This window comes from Leucopleurus acutus, assembly GCF_964270905.1.
Source record: "Leucopleurus acutus genome assembly, chromosome: 17".
In the NCBI taxonomy this organism is placed as follows: Eukaryota; Metazoa; Chordata; class Mammalia; order Artiodactyla; family Delphinidae; genus Leucopleurus; species Leucopleurus acutus.
This window is the reverse complement of record NC_139159.1, coordinates 47,046,708-47,065,225: the sequence shown is the minus strand read 5'-3', so window position 1 is coordinate 47,065,225 and position 18,518 is coordinate 47,046,708. Positions and strand designations below refer to the sequence as shown.

Genomic DNA, 18,518 nt, shown 5'->3' with positions numbered 1-18,518 from the left:
ATAATTAATTGTATGCTTTCGAAGGGGAACATGTTGGTTTATTACACAAGAAAAAATTATGAGTATAAAAGAAAAGAATATAAAGAAGCTGGTTGATCATGTTTACATGGTTTAAGACAGGAACAAATCAAAAATTTTCCCTTAAGAGAGACTGAATGGCAATGTACTATTTTTGTACTGCAGGTATTGACTTACTTTTCATGTGATCTTGATGTGTTATTATTTACTGAATGTGCAGGTAAAATAAACAAACACACACACAATCACACTGAAGCTATCGCTACTTACCAGCATCCTGTATATACTGAAACAGACCTGTCCGTAGGTCATCTGAACTTTGTTCACTTTTAAATATCTGATTTTTTTCCATAGGAGATGGAATTTGCGGCACTGTTTCAGAAACTTGCACTTCAAAATTTCCCTCCTCTTTAAGGTATCCATTGAGTAATTCATGTAGAAGAACTAGGCAATTCAAATGTTCTTGACCCCAGAAAACCTTTAAAATCATATGAAAAATTTTACTGGCTTTAACACAAACACTTCATGAGAATAATTAGGTACAATCATATTTGAATTAGTTCAAGGCTGTAATTACATTTAATTTAACTACTGATAATAATTAAACTATAATTTTTAAGAAGCAATTGACCTATGGGATGAAATTCTATTCTTGGGTAAATACATAAAAACAAGAAAATCAAGTATATCATATATTGTGTGGATAGCAATCAATTTTAAATGCTGAATTGATAATGAAATTATGTTGATGTGAGGTAATGTTTATGAATTAACTTAGCTAAGAGGGAAAAGAACATCCATTATAGTCTGAGAGACTATATGAAGATCCTTCTAGGCCAAAATGTTAATAATATTGTAGAACAGCTTCTACATTTTGTCATGAGATTACATGAACACATCTTGATTATAGGGTTCCTTTCTTTGCACTTTCACTCTTCAGAAAAAAAAAGAAGATGCTCAATGAACCTGAACTTAAAAGGCTCCCAACTTCGGTGTTTAGTGAGAAAGTGCCAACAAACAGTATTCCACAGCCCTTGAGAACCAACTGTACAGGAGCTACGGGACAGTTTCAGAACAAACTCTTGGTGTTACATCTAACAGAGAGGATCAAGTTCCCTTTTTCTGCATGTGAAGAGTATTAGTCTATAATGGAAGTATGACCAGTGGGTAATAATGATTAATGTCAGAGGACATAAATTTTCAATAATATTAATTTCTCTGAATGTATTGGATAAAGGCAATACAACCATAATTTCTAAGAGGACCAGCTAATATGGCAAAGAAGAAAAGAATATACAGACGTAGAAAAGAATAAGCCTGTGCTTTGTGGGCAAGTTTTAAACCCTCAGTTTAAGTCCTACTCTCTGGAATTAAGGCATCTCAGAAATAAAGGTAAGAGGTATGATACTAAGTCTATTTTTTTCTCATCAATCTTATTTTTATTGAATCCTGAAAAACAGAGATAGGTGAAAAGTCAAGTTGGGGAGTCAAACATTGTGCTCCAGGTTTTAAAATGTCAAGAGAGTTTATAAGGTAGAGATGATATACTTTGTCTTTGCTCTTATTGTTGTTTTTAATGTGGAGTTACTTTGCTGTCTTGGAAAAATGGTAATACAATTACTATTCTAGATAAAACAACACAAAATCACATGCTGAGTAAATCTATGAAAATTTATAACAGATACTGAAAATCTCAAAACCAATCAATGTAAAGCAATAAGTTAGTGGGCTCCCCTACATCTACCTCTGTGTCACTAAGAAAACTGGTGAAAAAGGTGAGGCAAGACAACTTTTAGATGAAGACAAATTCATATTTAATACGCCTCCACTATTAACAAATTAGTCATTGCCATTTTCTATAACTCTGAATTCCTCAAGCTTTTTAGATTTGTGTCAAATTAAAGGATACACATTCAGGATAGCTTCAAGATGGCAGAGGAGTAAGATGTGGAGATCACCTTCCTCCCCACAACTACATCAAAAATACATGTACATGTGGAACAACTACAGAACACCTACTGAACGCTGGCAGAAGAACTCAGACTTCCCACAAGGCAAGAAACTCCCCACATACCTGGGTAGGGCAAAAGAAAAAAAAAGAAAAAAAACAGAGACAAAAGAATAGGGATGAGACCTGCACCTCTGGGAGGGAGCTGTGAAGGAGGAAAAGTTTCCACAAACTAGGAAGCCCCTTCACTGGCAAAGACGGGGGGGTGTGGGGGGGAAGCTTTGGAGCCACGGAGGAGAGCGCAGCAACAGGGATGCAGAGGGCAAAGCTGAGAGATTCCCGCACAGAGGATCGGTACCGACCAGCACTCACCAACCCGAGAGGCTTTTCTGCTCACCCGCCAGAGCGGGCGGGGAATGGGAACTGAGGCTCAGGCTTCGGAAGTCAAATCCCAGGGAGAGGACTGGGGTTGGTTGCGTGAACACAGCCTGAAGGGGGCTAGTGCACCACAGCTAGCTGGGAGGGAGTCTGGGAAAATGTCTGGAACTGCCTGAGAGGCAAGAGACCACTGTTTAGGGGTGCACAAGGAGAGGGGATTCAGAGCACTGCCTAAACGAGCTCCAGAGATAAGAGCGAGCCGCAGCTATCAGCCCGGACCCCAGAGACGGGCATGAAATGCTAAGGCTGCTGCCGCCACCACCAAGAAGACTGTGTGCGAGCACAGGTCACTGTCCACACCTCCCCTCCCGGGAGCCTGTGCAGCCCGCCACTGCCAGGATCCCGTGATCCAGGGACAACTTCCCCGGGAGAACGCACGGCGCGCTTCAGGCTGGTGCAACCTCACTCCGGCCTCTGCCGCCACAGGCTTGCCCCGCATTCCGTACCCGTCCCTCCCCCTGGCCTGAGTGAGCCAGAGCCCCCTAATCAGCTGCTCCTTTAACCCCGTCCTGTCTGAGCGAAGAACACGCGGAGGTGGGGCCAAATCCAAAGCTGAAACCCAGGAGCTGTTCAAACAAGGAAGAGAAAGGGAAATTTTTCCCAGCAGCCTTAGGAGCAGTGGATTGAATCCCCACAATCAACTTGATGTACCCTGCATCTGCGGAATACCTGGATAGACAACGAATCATCCCAAAATGGAGGTGGTGGACTTTGGGATCAACTGTAGACTTCGGGTTTGTTTTCTGCATCTAATTTGTTTCTGGTTTTATGTTTATCTTAGTTTGGTATTTATAGCTTATTATCATTGGTAGATTTGTTTATTGATTTGGTTGTTCTCTTCCTTTCTAAATTTTTTAATGTACATATATATATATTTTTTTTCCTTTTTCTCCTTTTGTGAGTGTGTATGTGTATGCTTCTTTGTGTGACTTTGACTGTATAGCTTTACTTTTACCATTTGTCTTAGGGTTCTGTCCGTCCTTTTTTTTTCTTGTATAGTTTTCAGAGCTTGTTATAATTGGTGGATTTGTTTTTGCATTTGGTTGCTCTCTCTTCCGTTTTTTTTTTTTACTACTTTAACATTTTTTTATATATAATAATATATATTTTTTTATTTTAATAACTTTATCTATTTTTCCTTCTTTCTTTCTTTCTTTCTCTCCCTTTTCTTCTGAGCGGGGGTGGCTGACAGAGTCATGGTGCTTCAGCAGGGTGTCAGGCCTGAGCCTCTGAGGTGAGAGAGCCAAGTTCAGGACATTGGTCCACCAGTTACCTCCTGGCCCCACGTAATATCAAACAGCGAAAGCTCTCCCAGAGATCTCCATCTCAGCGCTAAGACCCAGCTCCACTCAATGACCAGCACGCTAGAGTGCTGGACACCCTAAGCCAAACAACTAGCAAGACAGGAACACAACCCCACCCACTAGCAGAGAAGCTGCCTAAAATCATAGCAAGTTCAGAGACACTCCAAAACACACCACCGGATGTGGTCCGGCCCACCAGAAAGACAAGATCCAGCCTCATCCACCAGAACACAGGCACCAGTCCCCTCCACCAGGAAGCCTACACAACCCACTGAACCAACCTTAGCCACTGGGGACAGACACCAAAAACAAAGGGAACTGCGAACCTGCAGCCTGCGAAAAGGAGACCCCAAACACAGTAAGTTAAGCAAAATGAGAAGACAGAGAAACACACAGCAGATGAAGGAGCAAGTTAAAACCCACCAGACCAAACAAATGAAGAGGAAATAGGCAGCCTACCTGAAAAAGAATTCAGAATAATGATAGTAAAGATGATCCAAAATCTTGGAAATAGAATGGAGAAAATACAAGAAATGTTTAACAAGGACCTAGAAGAACTAAAGAGCAAACAAACAATGATGAACAACACAATAAATGAAATTTAAAATACTCTAGATGGGATCAATAGCAGAATAACTGAGGCAGAAGAACGGATAAGTGACCTGGAAGATAAAATAGTGGAAATAACTACTGCAGAGCAGAATAAAGAAAAAAGAATGAAAAGAATTGAGGACAGTCTCAGAGACCTCTGTGACAACATTAAACACACCAACATTGGAATAATAGAGGTCCCAAAAGAAGAGAAAAAGAAAGGGACTGTGAAACTATTTGAACAGATTATAGTTGAAAACTTCCCTAATATGGGAAAGGAAAGAGTCAATCAAGTCCAGGAAGAACAGAGAGTCCCATACAGGATAAATCCCAGGAGAAACATGCCAAGACACATATTAAGCAAAGTCTCAGAAATTAAATACAAACAAAAAATATTAAAAGCAGCAAGGGAAAAGCAACAAATAATATACAAGGGAATCCCCATAAGGTTAACAGCTGATCTTTGAGCAGAAACTCTACAAGCCAGAAGGGAGTGGCAGGACATATTTAAAGTGATGAAAGAGAAAAACCTACAACCAAGATTACTCTACCCAGCAAGGGTCTCATTCAGATTCCATGGAGAAATTAAAAGCCTTACAGACAAGCAAAAGCTAAGAGAATTCAGCACCACCAAACCAGCTTTACAACAAATCCGAAAGGATTTCTCTAGGCAGGAAACACAAGAGAAGGAAAAGACCTATGATAACAAACCCAAAACAATTAAAAAAGTTAATAGGAACACACATATCAATAACTACCTAAAATGTAAATAGATTAAATGCTCCAACCAAAACACACAGACTGCCTGAAAAGATACAAAAACAAGATCTGTATATATGCTGTCTACAAGAGACCCACTTCAGACCTAGGGACACATATAGACTGAAAGTGAGGGGATGGAAAAAGATATTCCATGCAAATGGAAATGAAAGGAAAGCTGGAGTAGCAATTCTCATATCAGACAAAATAGACTTTAAAATAAAGACTATTACAAGAGACAAAGAAGGACACTACATAATAATCAAGGGATCAATCCAAGAAGAAAATATAACAATTGTAAATATTTATTCAAACAACATAGGAGCACCTCAATACTTAAGGCAAATGCTAACAGGGATAAAAGGGGAAATTGACAGTAACACAATCATAGTAGGGGACTTTAACACCCAACTTTCACCAATGGACATATCATCCAAAAAGAAAATAAATAAGGAAACACAAGATTTAAATGATACATTAAACAAGATGGAATTAATTGATATTTACAGGACATTCCATCCAAAAACAACAGAATACACTTTCTTCTCAAGTGCTCATGGAACATTCTCCAGGATAGATCATATCTTGTGTCACAAATCCAGCCTTGGTAAATTTAAGAAAATTGAAATCATGTCAAGTATGTTTTCAGACCACAACGTTATGAGACGAGATGTCAAGTACAGGAAAAATCTGTAAAAAATACAAACACATGGAGGTTAAACAATACACTACTAAATAACCAAGATATCACTGAAGATATCAAAGAGAAAATAAAAAAATACTTAGAAACAAATGACAATGAAAGCATGACAAAACAAAATCTATGGGATGCAGCAAAAGCAGTTCTAAGAGGGAAGTTTATAGCAATACAATCCTCCCTCAAGAAAGAAGAAACATCTCAAATAAACCACCTAACCTTATACCTAAAGCAATTAGAGAAAGAAGAACAAAAAAACAGCAAAGATAGCAGAAGGAAAGAAATAATAAAGATCAGATCACAAATAAATGAAATAGAAATGAAGGAAACAACAGCTAAGATCAATAAAACTAAAAGCTGGTTCTTTGAGAAGATAAACAAAATTGATAAACCACTAGCCAGACTCATCAAGAAAAAAAGGGAGAAGACTCAAATCAATAGAATGAGAAATGATAAAGGAGAAGTAACAACTAACACTGCAGAAATACAAAAGATCATGACGGATTACTACAAGCAACTCTATGCCAATAAAATGGACAACCTGGACGAAATGGACAAATTCTTACAAAAGCACAACCTGCTGAGACTGAACCAGGAAGAAATAGAAAATATAAAGAGACCAATCACAAGCACTGGAATTGACACGGTGATTAAAAATCTTCCAATAAACAAAAGCCCAGGACCAGAAGGATTCACAGGGGAATTCTATCAAACATTTAGAGGAGAGCTAACACTTAGCCTTCTCAAACTCTTCCAAAATACAGCAGAGGGAGGAACACTCCCAAACTCATTCTATGAGGCCACCATCACCCTGATACCAAAAGAAGACAAAGATGTCACAAAAAAACAAAACTACAGACAAATATCACTGATGAACACAAAAGCAAAAATCCTCAACAAAACAGTAACAAACAGAACCCAACAGCATGTTACTTTTTTTTTTTTTTTTTCTTTTTTTGCTGTATGCGGGCCTCTCACTGTTGTGGCCTCTCCTGTTGCGGAGCACAGGCTCGGACGCGCAGGCTCAGCGGCCATGGCTCACGGGCCCAGCCGCTCCACGGCATGTGGGATCTTCCCGGACCGGGCCACGAACCCATGTCCCCTGCATCGGCAGGCGGACTCTCAACCACCAGCGTGTTACTTTTAACGTAACGTGATCATACACTATGATCAAGTGGGGTTTATCCCAGGAATGCAAGGATTCTTCAATATATGGAAATCAATCAATGTAATAAACCACATAAACAAACTGAAGGGGAAAAACCATATGATCATCTCAATAGGTGCAGAAAATGCTTTCAACAAAATCAACACCCATTTATGATAAAAGTTCTGCAGAAAGCAGGCATAGGGGGAACTTACCTTAACAAAATAAAGGTCATATATGACAAACCCAGAGCCAACATCGTTCTCAATGGTGAAAAACTGAAACCATTTCCACTAAGATCAGAAACAAGACAAGGTTGCCCACTCTCAGCACTATTATTCAACATAGTTTCGGAAGTTTTAACTACAGCAATCAGAGAAGAAAAAGAAATAAAAGGAATCCACATCGGAAAAGAAGAAGCTAAGCTGTCACTGTTTGTAGATGACATGATACGATACATAGAGAATCCTAAAGATGCTACCAGAAAACTACTAGAGCTAATCAATGAATTTGGTAAAGTAGCAGGATACAAAATTAATGCACAGAAATCTCTTGCATTCCTATACACTAATGATGAAAAGTCTGAAAGAGAAATTAAGGAAACACTCCCATTTACCATTGCAACAAAAAGAATAAAATACCTAGGAAGAAACCTACCTAAGGAGACAAAAGACTTGTACACAGAAAACTATAAGACACTGAGGAAAGAAATTAAAGATGATACAAACAGTTGGAGAGATATAATGTGCCTTGAATAGGAAGAATCAACATTGTGAAAATGACTATACTACACAAAGCAACCTACAAATTGAATGCAATCCCTATCAAACTACCAATGGCGAGGCCTGAACCAAGATGGCAGAGTAGAAGGACGTGCTCTCACTCCCTCTTGTGAGAACACCAGAATCACAACTAGGTGCTGCACAATCATCGACAGGAAGATACTTGAACTCAACAAAAAAGATACCCTACATCCAAAGACAAAGGAGAAGCCACAATGAGATGGTAGGAGGGGTGCAATCACAGCAAAATGAAATCCCATAACTGCTGGGTGGGTGACTCACAGACTGGAGAACAATTATACCACAGAAGTCCACCCACTGGAGTAAAGGTTCTGAGCCCCACGTCAGACTTCCCAACCTGGGGGTCTGGCAACGGGAGGAGGAATTCCTAGAGAATCAGACTTTGAAGGCAAGTGCAATTTTATTGCAGGACTTAGACAAGACTGGGGAAAACAGAGACTCCACTCTTGGGGGGCACACACAAAGTAGTGTGTGCATCAGGACCCAGAGGAAGGAGCAGTGACCACAGAGGAGACTGAACCAGACCTACCTGCTAGTGTTGGAGGGTCTCCTGCAGAGGTGGGGGGTGGCTGTGGCTCACCGTGGGGACAAGGACACTGGCAGAAGAAGTTCTGGGAAGTACTCCTTGGTGTGAAGCATCCCAGAGTCTGCCATTAGCCCCACCAAAGAGCCCAGGTAGGCTCCAGTGTTGGGTTGCTTCAGGCCAAACAACCAAAAGGAAGGGAATCCAGCACCACCCATCAGGATTCAAGCAAATTAAAGATTTACTGAGCTCTGCCCACCAGAGCAACAGTCAGCTCTACCTACCACCAATCCCTCCCACCAGGAAACTTGCACAAGCCTCTTAGATAGCCTCATCCACCAGAGGGCAGACAGCAGAAGCAAGAAGAACTACAATCCTGCAGCCTGTGGAACAAAAACCACATTCACAGAAAGGTAGACAAGATGAAAACGCAGAGGGCTATGTACCAGATGAAGGAACAAGATAAAACCCCAGAAAAACAAATAAATTAAGTGGAGATAGGGAACCTTCCAGAAAAAGAATTCAGAATAACGACAGTGAAGATGATCCAGGACCTCGGAAAAAGGATGGAGTCAAAGATCGAGAAGATGCAAGAAATGTTTAACAAAGACCTAGAAGAATTAAAGAACAAACAAACAGAGATGAACAATACAGTAACTGAAATGAAAACTAAACTAGAAGGAATCAATAGCAGAATAACTGAGGCAGAAGAACGGATAAGTGACCTGGAAGACAGAATGGTGGAATACACTGCTGCGGAACAGAATAAAGAAAAAAGAATGAAAAGAAATGAAGACAGCCTAAGAGACCTCTGGGACAACATTAAATGCAATAACATTCGCATGATAGGGGTCACAGAAGAAGAGAGAGAGAAAGGAGCAGAGAAAATTTTGAAGAGATTAGAGTCGAAAACTTCCCTAACATGGGAAAGGAAATAGCCACCCAAGTTGAGGAAGCACAGTGAGTCCCATACAGGATAAACCCAAGGAGAAACACGTCAAGACACATAGTAATCAAATTGGCAAAAATTAAAGAGAAAGAAAATTATTGAAAGCAGCAAGGGAAAAATGACAAATAACATACAAGGGAACTCCCATAAGGTTAACAGCTGATTTCTCAGCAGAAAATCTACAAGACAGAAGGGAGTGGCAAGATACACTTAAAGTGATGAAAGGGAAGAACCTACAACCAAGAGTACTTTACCCGGCAAGGATCTCATTCAGATTCGATGGAGAAATCAAAAGCTTTACAGAGAAGCAAAAGCTAAGAGAATTCAGCATACGTATCAATAATTACCTTAAATGTGAATGGATTAAATGCTCCAACCAAAAGACACAGGCTTGCTGAATGGATAAGAAAACAAGACCCATACATAGGCTATCTAAAAGAGACCCATTTCAGACCTAGGGACCCATACAGACTGAACGTGAGGGGATGGAAAAAGATATTCCATGCAAATGCAAATCAAAAGAAATAAGCTGGAAGGCTTCCCTGGTGGTGCAGTGGTTGAGAGTCCGCCTGCCAATGCAGGGGACACGGGTTTGTGCCCCGGTCTGGGAAGATCCCACATGCCGTGGAGTGGCTGGTCCCATGAGCCATGGCCGCTGAGCATGCGCGTCCGGAGCCTGTGCTCCGCAACAGGAGAGGCCACAACAGTGTGAGGCCCACATACCGCAAAAAAAAAAAAAAAAAAAAAAAGCTGGAGTAGCAGCACTCATATCAGATCAAATAGACTTTAAAATAAAAATGTCACAAGAGACAAAGAAGGACACTACATAATGATCAAGCGATCAATCCAAGAAGAAGATATAACAATTATAAGTATATATGCACCCAACACAGGAGCACCTCAATATTTAAGGCCACTGCTAACAGCTACAAAAGAGGGAATCGACAGTAATACAATAATAGTGGGGGACTTTAACACCTCACTTACACCAATGGACAGATCATACAAAATGAAAATAAATAAGGAAACAGAAGCTTTAAATGACACAATAAACCAGATAGATTTAACTGATATCTATAGGACATTCCATCCAAAAACAGCAGATTACACTTTCTTCTCAAGTGTGCACAGAACATTCTCCAGGATATATCACATCTTGGGTCACAAATCAAGCCTCAGTAAATTTAAGAAAATTGAAATCATATCAAGCAACTTTTCTGACCACAATGCTACGAGACTAGATATGAATTACAGGGAAAATAACTTAAAAAAAAAGAAACACATGCAGGCTAAAGAATACATTACTAAATAACCAAGAGATCACTAAAGAAATCAAAGAGGAAATAAAAAAATACCTAGAGACAAATGACAATGAAAACATGATGATCCAAAACCTATGGGTTGCAGCAAAAGAGTTCTAAGAGGGAAGTCTATAGCTATACAAGCCTACCTCAAGAAACAAGAAAAATCTCTAATAAACAATCTAACCTTACACCTAAAGGAACTAGAGAAGGAAGAACAAACAAAACCCAAAGTTAGCAAAAAGATTGAAATCATAAAGATCAGAGCAGAAATAAATGAAAAAGAAACAAAGAAAACAATAGCAAAAATGAATAAAAGTAAAAGCTGGTTCTTTGAGGAGATAAAGAAAATTGATAAACCATTAGGCAGACTCATCAAGAAAAAGAGGGAGAGGACTCAAATCAATAAAATTAGAAATGAAAAAGGAGAAGTTACAACAGACACTGCAGAAATACAAAGCACCTGAAGAGACTACTACAAGCAACTCTGTGCCAATAAAATGGACAACCTGGAAGAAACGGACAAATTCTTAGAAAGGTATAACCTTCCAAGACTGAACCAGGAAGAAATAGAAAATATAAACAGACCAATCACAAGTAATGAAATTGAAACTGTGATTAAAAATCATCCAACAAACAAAAGTCCAGGACCAGATGGCTTCACAGGTGGATTCTGTCAAACATTTAGAGAAGAGCTAACACCCACCTTTCTCAAACTCTTGCAAAAAATTGCGGAGGAAGGAACACTCCCAAACTCATTCTATGAGGCCACCATTACTCTGATACCAAAACCAGACAAAGATACTACAAAAAAAGAAAATTACAGGCCAACATCACTGATGAATATAGATGCAAAAATCCTTAACAAAATACTAGCAAAAGGAATTCAACAACATATTAAAAGAATCATACACCATGATCAAGTGGGATTTATCCCAGGGATGCAAGGATTCTTCAATATATGCAAATCAATGAATATGATACACCATATTAACAAATTGATTAACAATGTGACACACCATATTAACAAATTGAAATACCATATGATCATCTCAATAGATGCAGAAAAATCTTTTGAGAAAATTCAACACCAATTTATGATAAAAACTCTCCAGAAAGTGGGCATACGGGGAACCTACCTCAACATAATAAAGGCCGTATTTGATAAACCCACAGTAAACATCATTCTCAATGGTGAAAAACTGAAAGCATTTCCTCTAAGATCAGGAACAAGACAAGGATGTCCACTCTCACCACTATTATTCAACATAGTTTTGGAAGTCCTAGCCACAGCAATCAGAGAAAAAAAAGAAATAAAGGGAATACAAATTGGAAAAGAAGAAGTAAAACTGCCACTGTTTGCAGATGACACGATACTATACATAGAGAATCCTAAAGATGCCACCAGAAAACTACTAGAGCTAATTAATGAATCTGGTAAAGTTGCAGGATACAAAATTAATGCACAGAAATCTCTTGCATTCCTATACACTAATGATGAAAAATCTGAAAGAAAAATTAAGGAAACACTCCCATTTATCATTGCAAGTAAAAGAATAAAATACCTAGGAATAAACCTACCTAGGGAGACAAAAGACCTGTATGCAGAAGACTATAAGACACTGATGAAGGAATTAAAGATGATACCAACAGATGTAGAGATATACCATGCTTTTGGATTGAAAGAAGCAATATTGTGAAAATGACTATACTACCCAAAGTAATCTATAGATTCAATTCAATCCCTATCAAATTACCAATGGCATTTTTTATGGAACTAGAACAGAAAATCTTAAAATTTGTATGGTGACATCAAAGACCCCAAATAGCCAAAGCAGTCTTGAGGGAAAAAAATGGAGCTGGAGGAATCAGACTTCCTGACTTCAGACTATACTACAAAGCTACAGTAATCAAGACAATATGATAGTGGCACAAAAACAGAAACACACATCAATGGAACAAATAGAAAGCCCAGAGGTAAACCCACGCACCTATGGTCAACTAATCTATGACAAAGGAGGCAAGGATATACAATGGAGAAAAGACAGTCTCTTCAATAAGTGGTGCTGGGAAAACTGGACCACTACATGTAAAAGAATGAAATTAGAACACTCCCTCACACCATACACAAAAATAAACTCAAAATGTATTAGAGACCTTAATGTTAGACCAGACACTATAAAACTCTTAGAGGAAAACATAGGAAGAACACTCTTTGACATAAATCACAGCAAGATATTTTTTGATCCACCTCCTAGAGTAATGTAATTAAAAACAAAAATAAACAGATAGGACCTAATGAAACTTAAAAGCTTTTGCCCAGCAAAGGAAACCATAAACAAGATGAAAAGACAATGCTCAGAATGGGAGAAAATATTGCAAACGAATCAATGGACAAAGGATTAATCTCCAAAATATATAAACAGCTCATGCAGCTCAATATTAAAAAAAAAAAACCCAATCCAAAAATGGGCAGAAGATCTACATAGACATTTCTCCAAAGAAGATATACAGATGGCCAAGAAGCATATGCAAAGCTGCTCAACATCCCTATTAGAGAAATGCAAATCAAAACTACAATGAGGTGTCTCCTCACACCAGTTAGAATGGGCATCATCAGAAAATCTACAAACAACAAATGCTAGAGAGGGTGTGGAGAAAAGTGAACCCTCTTGCACTGTTGGTGGGAATGTAAATTGATACAGCCACTATGGAGAACAGTATGGAGGTTCCTTAAAAAACTAAAAATAGAATTACCATATGGTCCAGCAATCTCACTACTGGGCATATACCCAGAGAAAACCATAATTCAAAAAGACACATGTACTCCAATGTTCATTGCAGCACTATTTACAATAGCCAGGTCAGGGAAGCAACCTAAATGTCCATCGACAGACGAATGGATAAAGAAGATGTGTTACATATATACAATGGAATATTACTGAGCTATAAAAAAGAATGAAATTGGGTCATTTGTTGAGATGTGGATGGATCTAGAGAGTGTCATAGAGTGAAGTAAATCATAAAGAGAAAAACAAATATCGTATATTAACACATCTATGTGGAACCTAGAAAAATGGTACAGATGAACTGGTTTCCAGGGCAGAAATTGAGACACAGATGTAGAGAACAAAAGTATGGACACCAAGGGGGGAAAGCCGCGGGGTGGTGGTGGTGGTGGTGGTGGTGGTGTGATGAATTGGGCAATTGGGATTGACATGTATACACTGATGTGTATAAAACTGATGATTAATAAGAACCTGCTGTATAAAAAAATTAAATTAAAAAAAAAAAAGAAAAGTGAGGAATTCACCTAGATCTGTTAGGCAAAATGTGTGATAAACCCTTGGTATGACTTTCCTAGCCCTGAGAGATCTTTTAAAAGTTCAGTACGAGACTCCTTATCAAAATTTCACACACATACATAAGAATTTTATATCATCAATTATAGGTATATAAATCATCAGGCCAAGTTTACTGAGACCAGACTTATTTTGCAAACAAACTACTCTTAATTTGGTTACATTTGGTAAAAATGACGGTAATTTTAGAGAGAAAAAGATTGTTTCAGTGAATATTAAATTCTGGTTTTGTTAATGGGGGGTCTGTATTTATTAAGACTTACCTCCTAGGTAGTTCCCTGCTGTCATGCTATATTAATGTAAAGTTTAATTGAAGGACACTCTAAGTTTGTTTCTGAAGTTTATCTTAGTAATCTATCTTTGAATGACGATCAGATGCCCCAGGACCTGGAACCAGGAGATTGTGCATGCTGAAACAGACATAATTTAAAGACTATCTCCAACCTGGACGGAAGGACACTTTTCAGGTACTCTTAACTAGCTGATGAACAGTGAAACTGAAGGGAATGACTCCTGGATTAATTTCCACTCACAAAGGGCCTCTGCAGTGGACTGGCCTATGGAGAGTGTGGTTGACCTCAAAATCACCTTAAAACAATGCTCAAACAAAAGAGAAACTACACTCATACTAGGATGAGAAGACGACGACATCAGAAGTAGACAGCTTGCCCAAGATCCTGGACCTAACTCGTATGATCATTTATAATGTTTTCTGACTTCTTGGACCCTTGCATATGAATCAAATGTTTTCCTATCATGGGCACGATCCTATGCTAGTTTTTTTTTTTTTTTTTTTTTCCTATGCTAGTTTTAAAAATCAATCCAGTTGTTGGGTTTGTGGCCAATTACCTGTGTCTAGTACTTCTGGGTTACTTTGGTGGATTTCTCTACTCCAAGGCTCTAATTGGTTGGCTCTTAGGAAATTTATTCTAGAAGAGAGAAATTATAGTCCTATTTAGGCCACTATTAATATTACTAGGTGGGATCCCCTCACCTAGCCAATTAATGATACTACTCTGACTCTGGCCATAAATTTTTCTTTATTACTCAGGCTCAATCATAGCAACAAGCAAAATTTCAGCCAAGGAATAAGACCTCCCACAATTATGGGATGGATTTATGTAGTTAACACCAGGCCATGGTAATTTAAGTTTAAAGGCTCCTCTATGTTGGGAACAATTAAATCATAGTAAGGATAATCAGTCTAGTAACACTAGGAAACTGGGCTGGGTGCCTTACGGACAGTGCCAATATAAAATTTACCTTAAAGATAAGGATTGGTACAGAACAGACTAAGTCAGACAACCTGGGATATACTGGGCCACACCTAATGGAAGCTTGCTTAATTCTTACTTATGACTTCACTACTACTGCTAGCTATGTTATTTGTATTTCACCTGTTTTACAAAATTGTTGTTTCTTACATTACCAAATGTGTGACTAAGCCTGTCATAAAATGATGATACATGGTTCCATGTAAGATCAATGATGGTAATAGTGTAACTCTAGATATGGGAAGAAGCAACAAGAGGGAATATTTTCCTGGACTGTAAGAGACTAGTAAGACAGGTGGTCCAGAGACTTTTTGGCTACTCCTGTGGCCTAGTCCAGTAAGAGCACATTGAGTAGCCTATCAGAAAACTCTTTTCCAGGTCTTGGAGTGAGCATTCCTAGCCCCATGGATTGAAATGGTCATGAAATGTCCCCCCAAACCATGGTCGAATTTATGACCATGAAGGGGCCCTGCTGACTGGAAAGCAGCATTTGCCATTGGCACTTGCTGTCTGTCTCTACAAAGATTAAATCATGAGCCACTGCAGCTGCTGACCTTCAATACCCCCAGAAAGGAGTTCACAGTTGACATCAGGAATGAGGCAGTCTGTTCTCTGGGAAAAACTGGCAGAACAGGCCTTCAGACAGTTAGATATTTTCAGGAGAAGATTTTTTGAGCCGAAATTCTTGCATCTTCTCATACCTAGAGAAACACTAACATCATTAACGGTGACATCTGCTTTGGCTATAAAGGAGAATATTACAATTAAAACTCAAAATGGAAAAAAAAAACCCAACAAAAAACAAACTACCAATGGCATTTTTCACAGAACTAGAACAAAAACTTTCACAATTTGTATGGAAACACAAAAGACCCCGAATAGCCAAAGCAGTCTTGAGAAAGAAAAACAGAGCTGGAGGAATCAGGCTCTTGGATTTCAGACTATACTACAAAGCTACAGTAATCAAGACAGTATGGTACTGGCACAAAAACAGAAATATAGATCAACGGAACAGGAGAGAAAGCCCAGAGATAAACCCACACAATATGGTCATCTTATTTTTGATAAAGGAGGCAGGAATATACAATGGATAAAAGACAGCCTCTTCAATAAGTGGTGCCAGGAAAACTGGGGAGCTACACGTAAAAGAATGAAATTAGAACACTCCCTAACACCATACACAAAAATAAACTCAAAATGGATTAAAGACCTAAATGTAAGGCCAGACACTATAAAACTCTTAGAGGAAAACATAGGCAGAACACTCTGACATAAATCACAGCAAGATCCTTTTTGAACCACCTCCTAGAGAAATGGAAATAAAAACAAAAGTAAACAAATGGGATCTAATGAAACTTAAAGCTTTTGCACAGCAATGAAAACCATAAACAAGATGAAATGACAACCCTCAGAATGGGAGAAAATATTTGCAAATGAAGCAACTGACAAAAGATTAACCTCCAAAATATACAAGCAGCTCATGCAGCTCAATATCAAAAAAAACAAACAACCCAGTCCAAAAATGGGCAGAAGACCTAAATAGACATTTCTCCAAAGAAGATATACAGATTGCCAACAAGCACATGAAAAGATGCTCAACATCACTAATCATCAGAGAAATGCAAATCAAAACTACAATGAGGTATCACCTCACATGGGTCAGAATGGGCATCATCAGAAAATCTACAAATAATAAATGCTGGAGAGCATGTGGAGAAAAGGGAACCCTCTTGCACTGTTGGTGGGAATGTAAATTGATACAGCCACTATGGAGAACAGTATGGAGGTGCCTTAAAAAACTAAAAATGGACCTACCACACGACCCAGCAATCCCACTACTGGGCATATATACCCTGAGAAAACCATAATTCAAAAAGAGTCATGTACCAGAATGTTCATTGCAGCTCTATTTACAATAGCCAGGACTTGGAAGCAACCTAAGTGTCCATCAAGAGATGAATGGATAAAGAAGATGTGGCACATATATACAATGGAATATTACTCAGCCATAAAAAGAAACGAAAGTGAGTTATTTGTAGTGAGGTGGATGGACCTAGAGTCTGTCATACAAAGTGAAGTCAGTCAGAAAGAGAAACACAAATACCGTACGCTAACACATATATATGGAATCTAAAAAAAAAATGGTTTTGACAAACCTAGGGGCAGGACAGGAATAAAGATGCAGATGTAGAGAATGGACTTGAGGACACGGGGAGGGGGAAGGGTAAGGTGCAACGAAGTGAGAGAGTGGCATTGACATATATATACTACCAAATGTAAAATAGGTAGTGGGAAGCAGCTGCATAGCACAGGGACATCAGCTCAGTGCTTTGTGCCCACCTAGAGGGGTGGGATAGGGAGGGTGGGAGGGAGACACAAGAGGGAGGGGATATGGGGATATAAATATACGGATAGCTGATTCACTTTGTTATACAGCAGCAACTAACACACCATTGTAAAGCAATTATACTCCAATAAAGATGTTAAAAAAAAAAGAACACATTCACATTCTATCCAAATAGAAAATTATCAAGAAATAAGTTGGATACCCTCACATATTCAATACTTGGCTGCAAATCAAATGCATAAAAGGTTGCAATGTAAGGTTATATATTATGTTAGCCATCAGACATCATAATAGCTAACGACCTGTCATTAGGAAATGGTTCTTAAATTATTGCTGATGACACTGCTTGAGACAGGCTGACTACTTTGTAATTTGAAAAGTCTACACATAGAAAAAAGTTTATTGACTCAGAAATTCCAAACATGTCCACACAAAACTTGTGCACAAATGTTCATAGCAGCATTGCTCATAATAGCTAAAAGTGGAAAGAATCTAAACAACCATTAATTGCTGAATGGATAAATAAGATGAGGTATATCCATACAATGGAGTATTATTTGGTCATAAAAAGGAATAAAGCAGTGGCACCTGCAAAAACATGAATGAACCTTGAAAACATTATGCTAAGTGAAAGAAGCCATTCACAAAAGACCACATTTCATATGATTCCATTTACATGAAATGTCCAGAAAAGTCAAATATATAGAGACAGGAAATAGTTAGTGGTTGCCTAGTTCTGGAGAGGGAATTGGAGGATAATGGGGAGTGAATGCTAATGGATAAAGGGTTTTGGAGGTGGGTGTGTGAAAACGTTTTAAAATGGATTGTTGTGATGACCACACGACTGTGAATATAGTAAAAAAACACTGAATCGTATTCTTTAATTAGGTGAACTGTATGGTTTGTGAATTATATCTCAATAAAGCTGTTAAAAAAGTTTAGTAAAACAGCAATCTGACAATACCCTTTTCTCACCACACCAAGATTTAAAATTTAATGAAACAGTTCAAACAATGAACAAAGACTAGTTTAAAACTTATGGGAAAAATGGGGCCAA

The 18,518-nt window shown here is 38.6% G+C and overlaps 1 protein-coding gene across 8 annotated transcripts in view; it reads right to left on the bottom strand.

The window, feature by feature from the left end:
- VPS13B (vacuolar protein sorting 13 homolog B) overlaps positions 1–18,518 on the bottom strand; it is an 808,377-nt gene that overhangs the window by 150,209 nt on the left and 639,650 nt on the right. For all 8 annotated transcript variants that reach the window (XM_082859134.1, XM_082859132.1, XM_082859133.1 and 5 more), the window contains one exon: positions 289–496. In XM_082859134.1, coding sequence (XP_082715260.1) covers positions 289–496 — 208 coding nt within the window. The remainder of the gene's footprint in view (positions 1–288; positions 497–18,518) is intronic.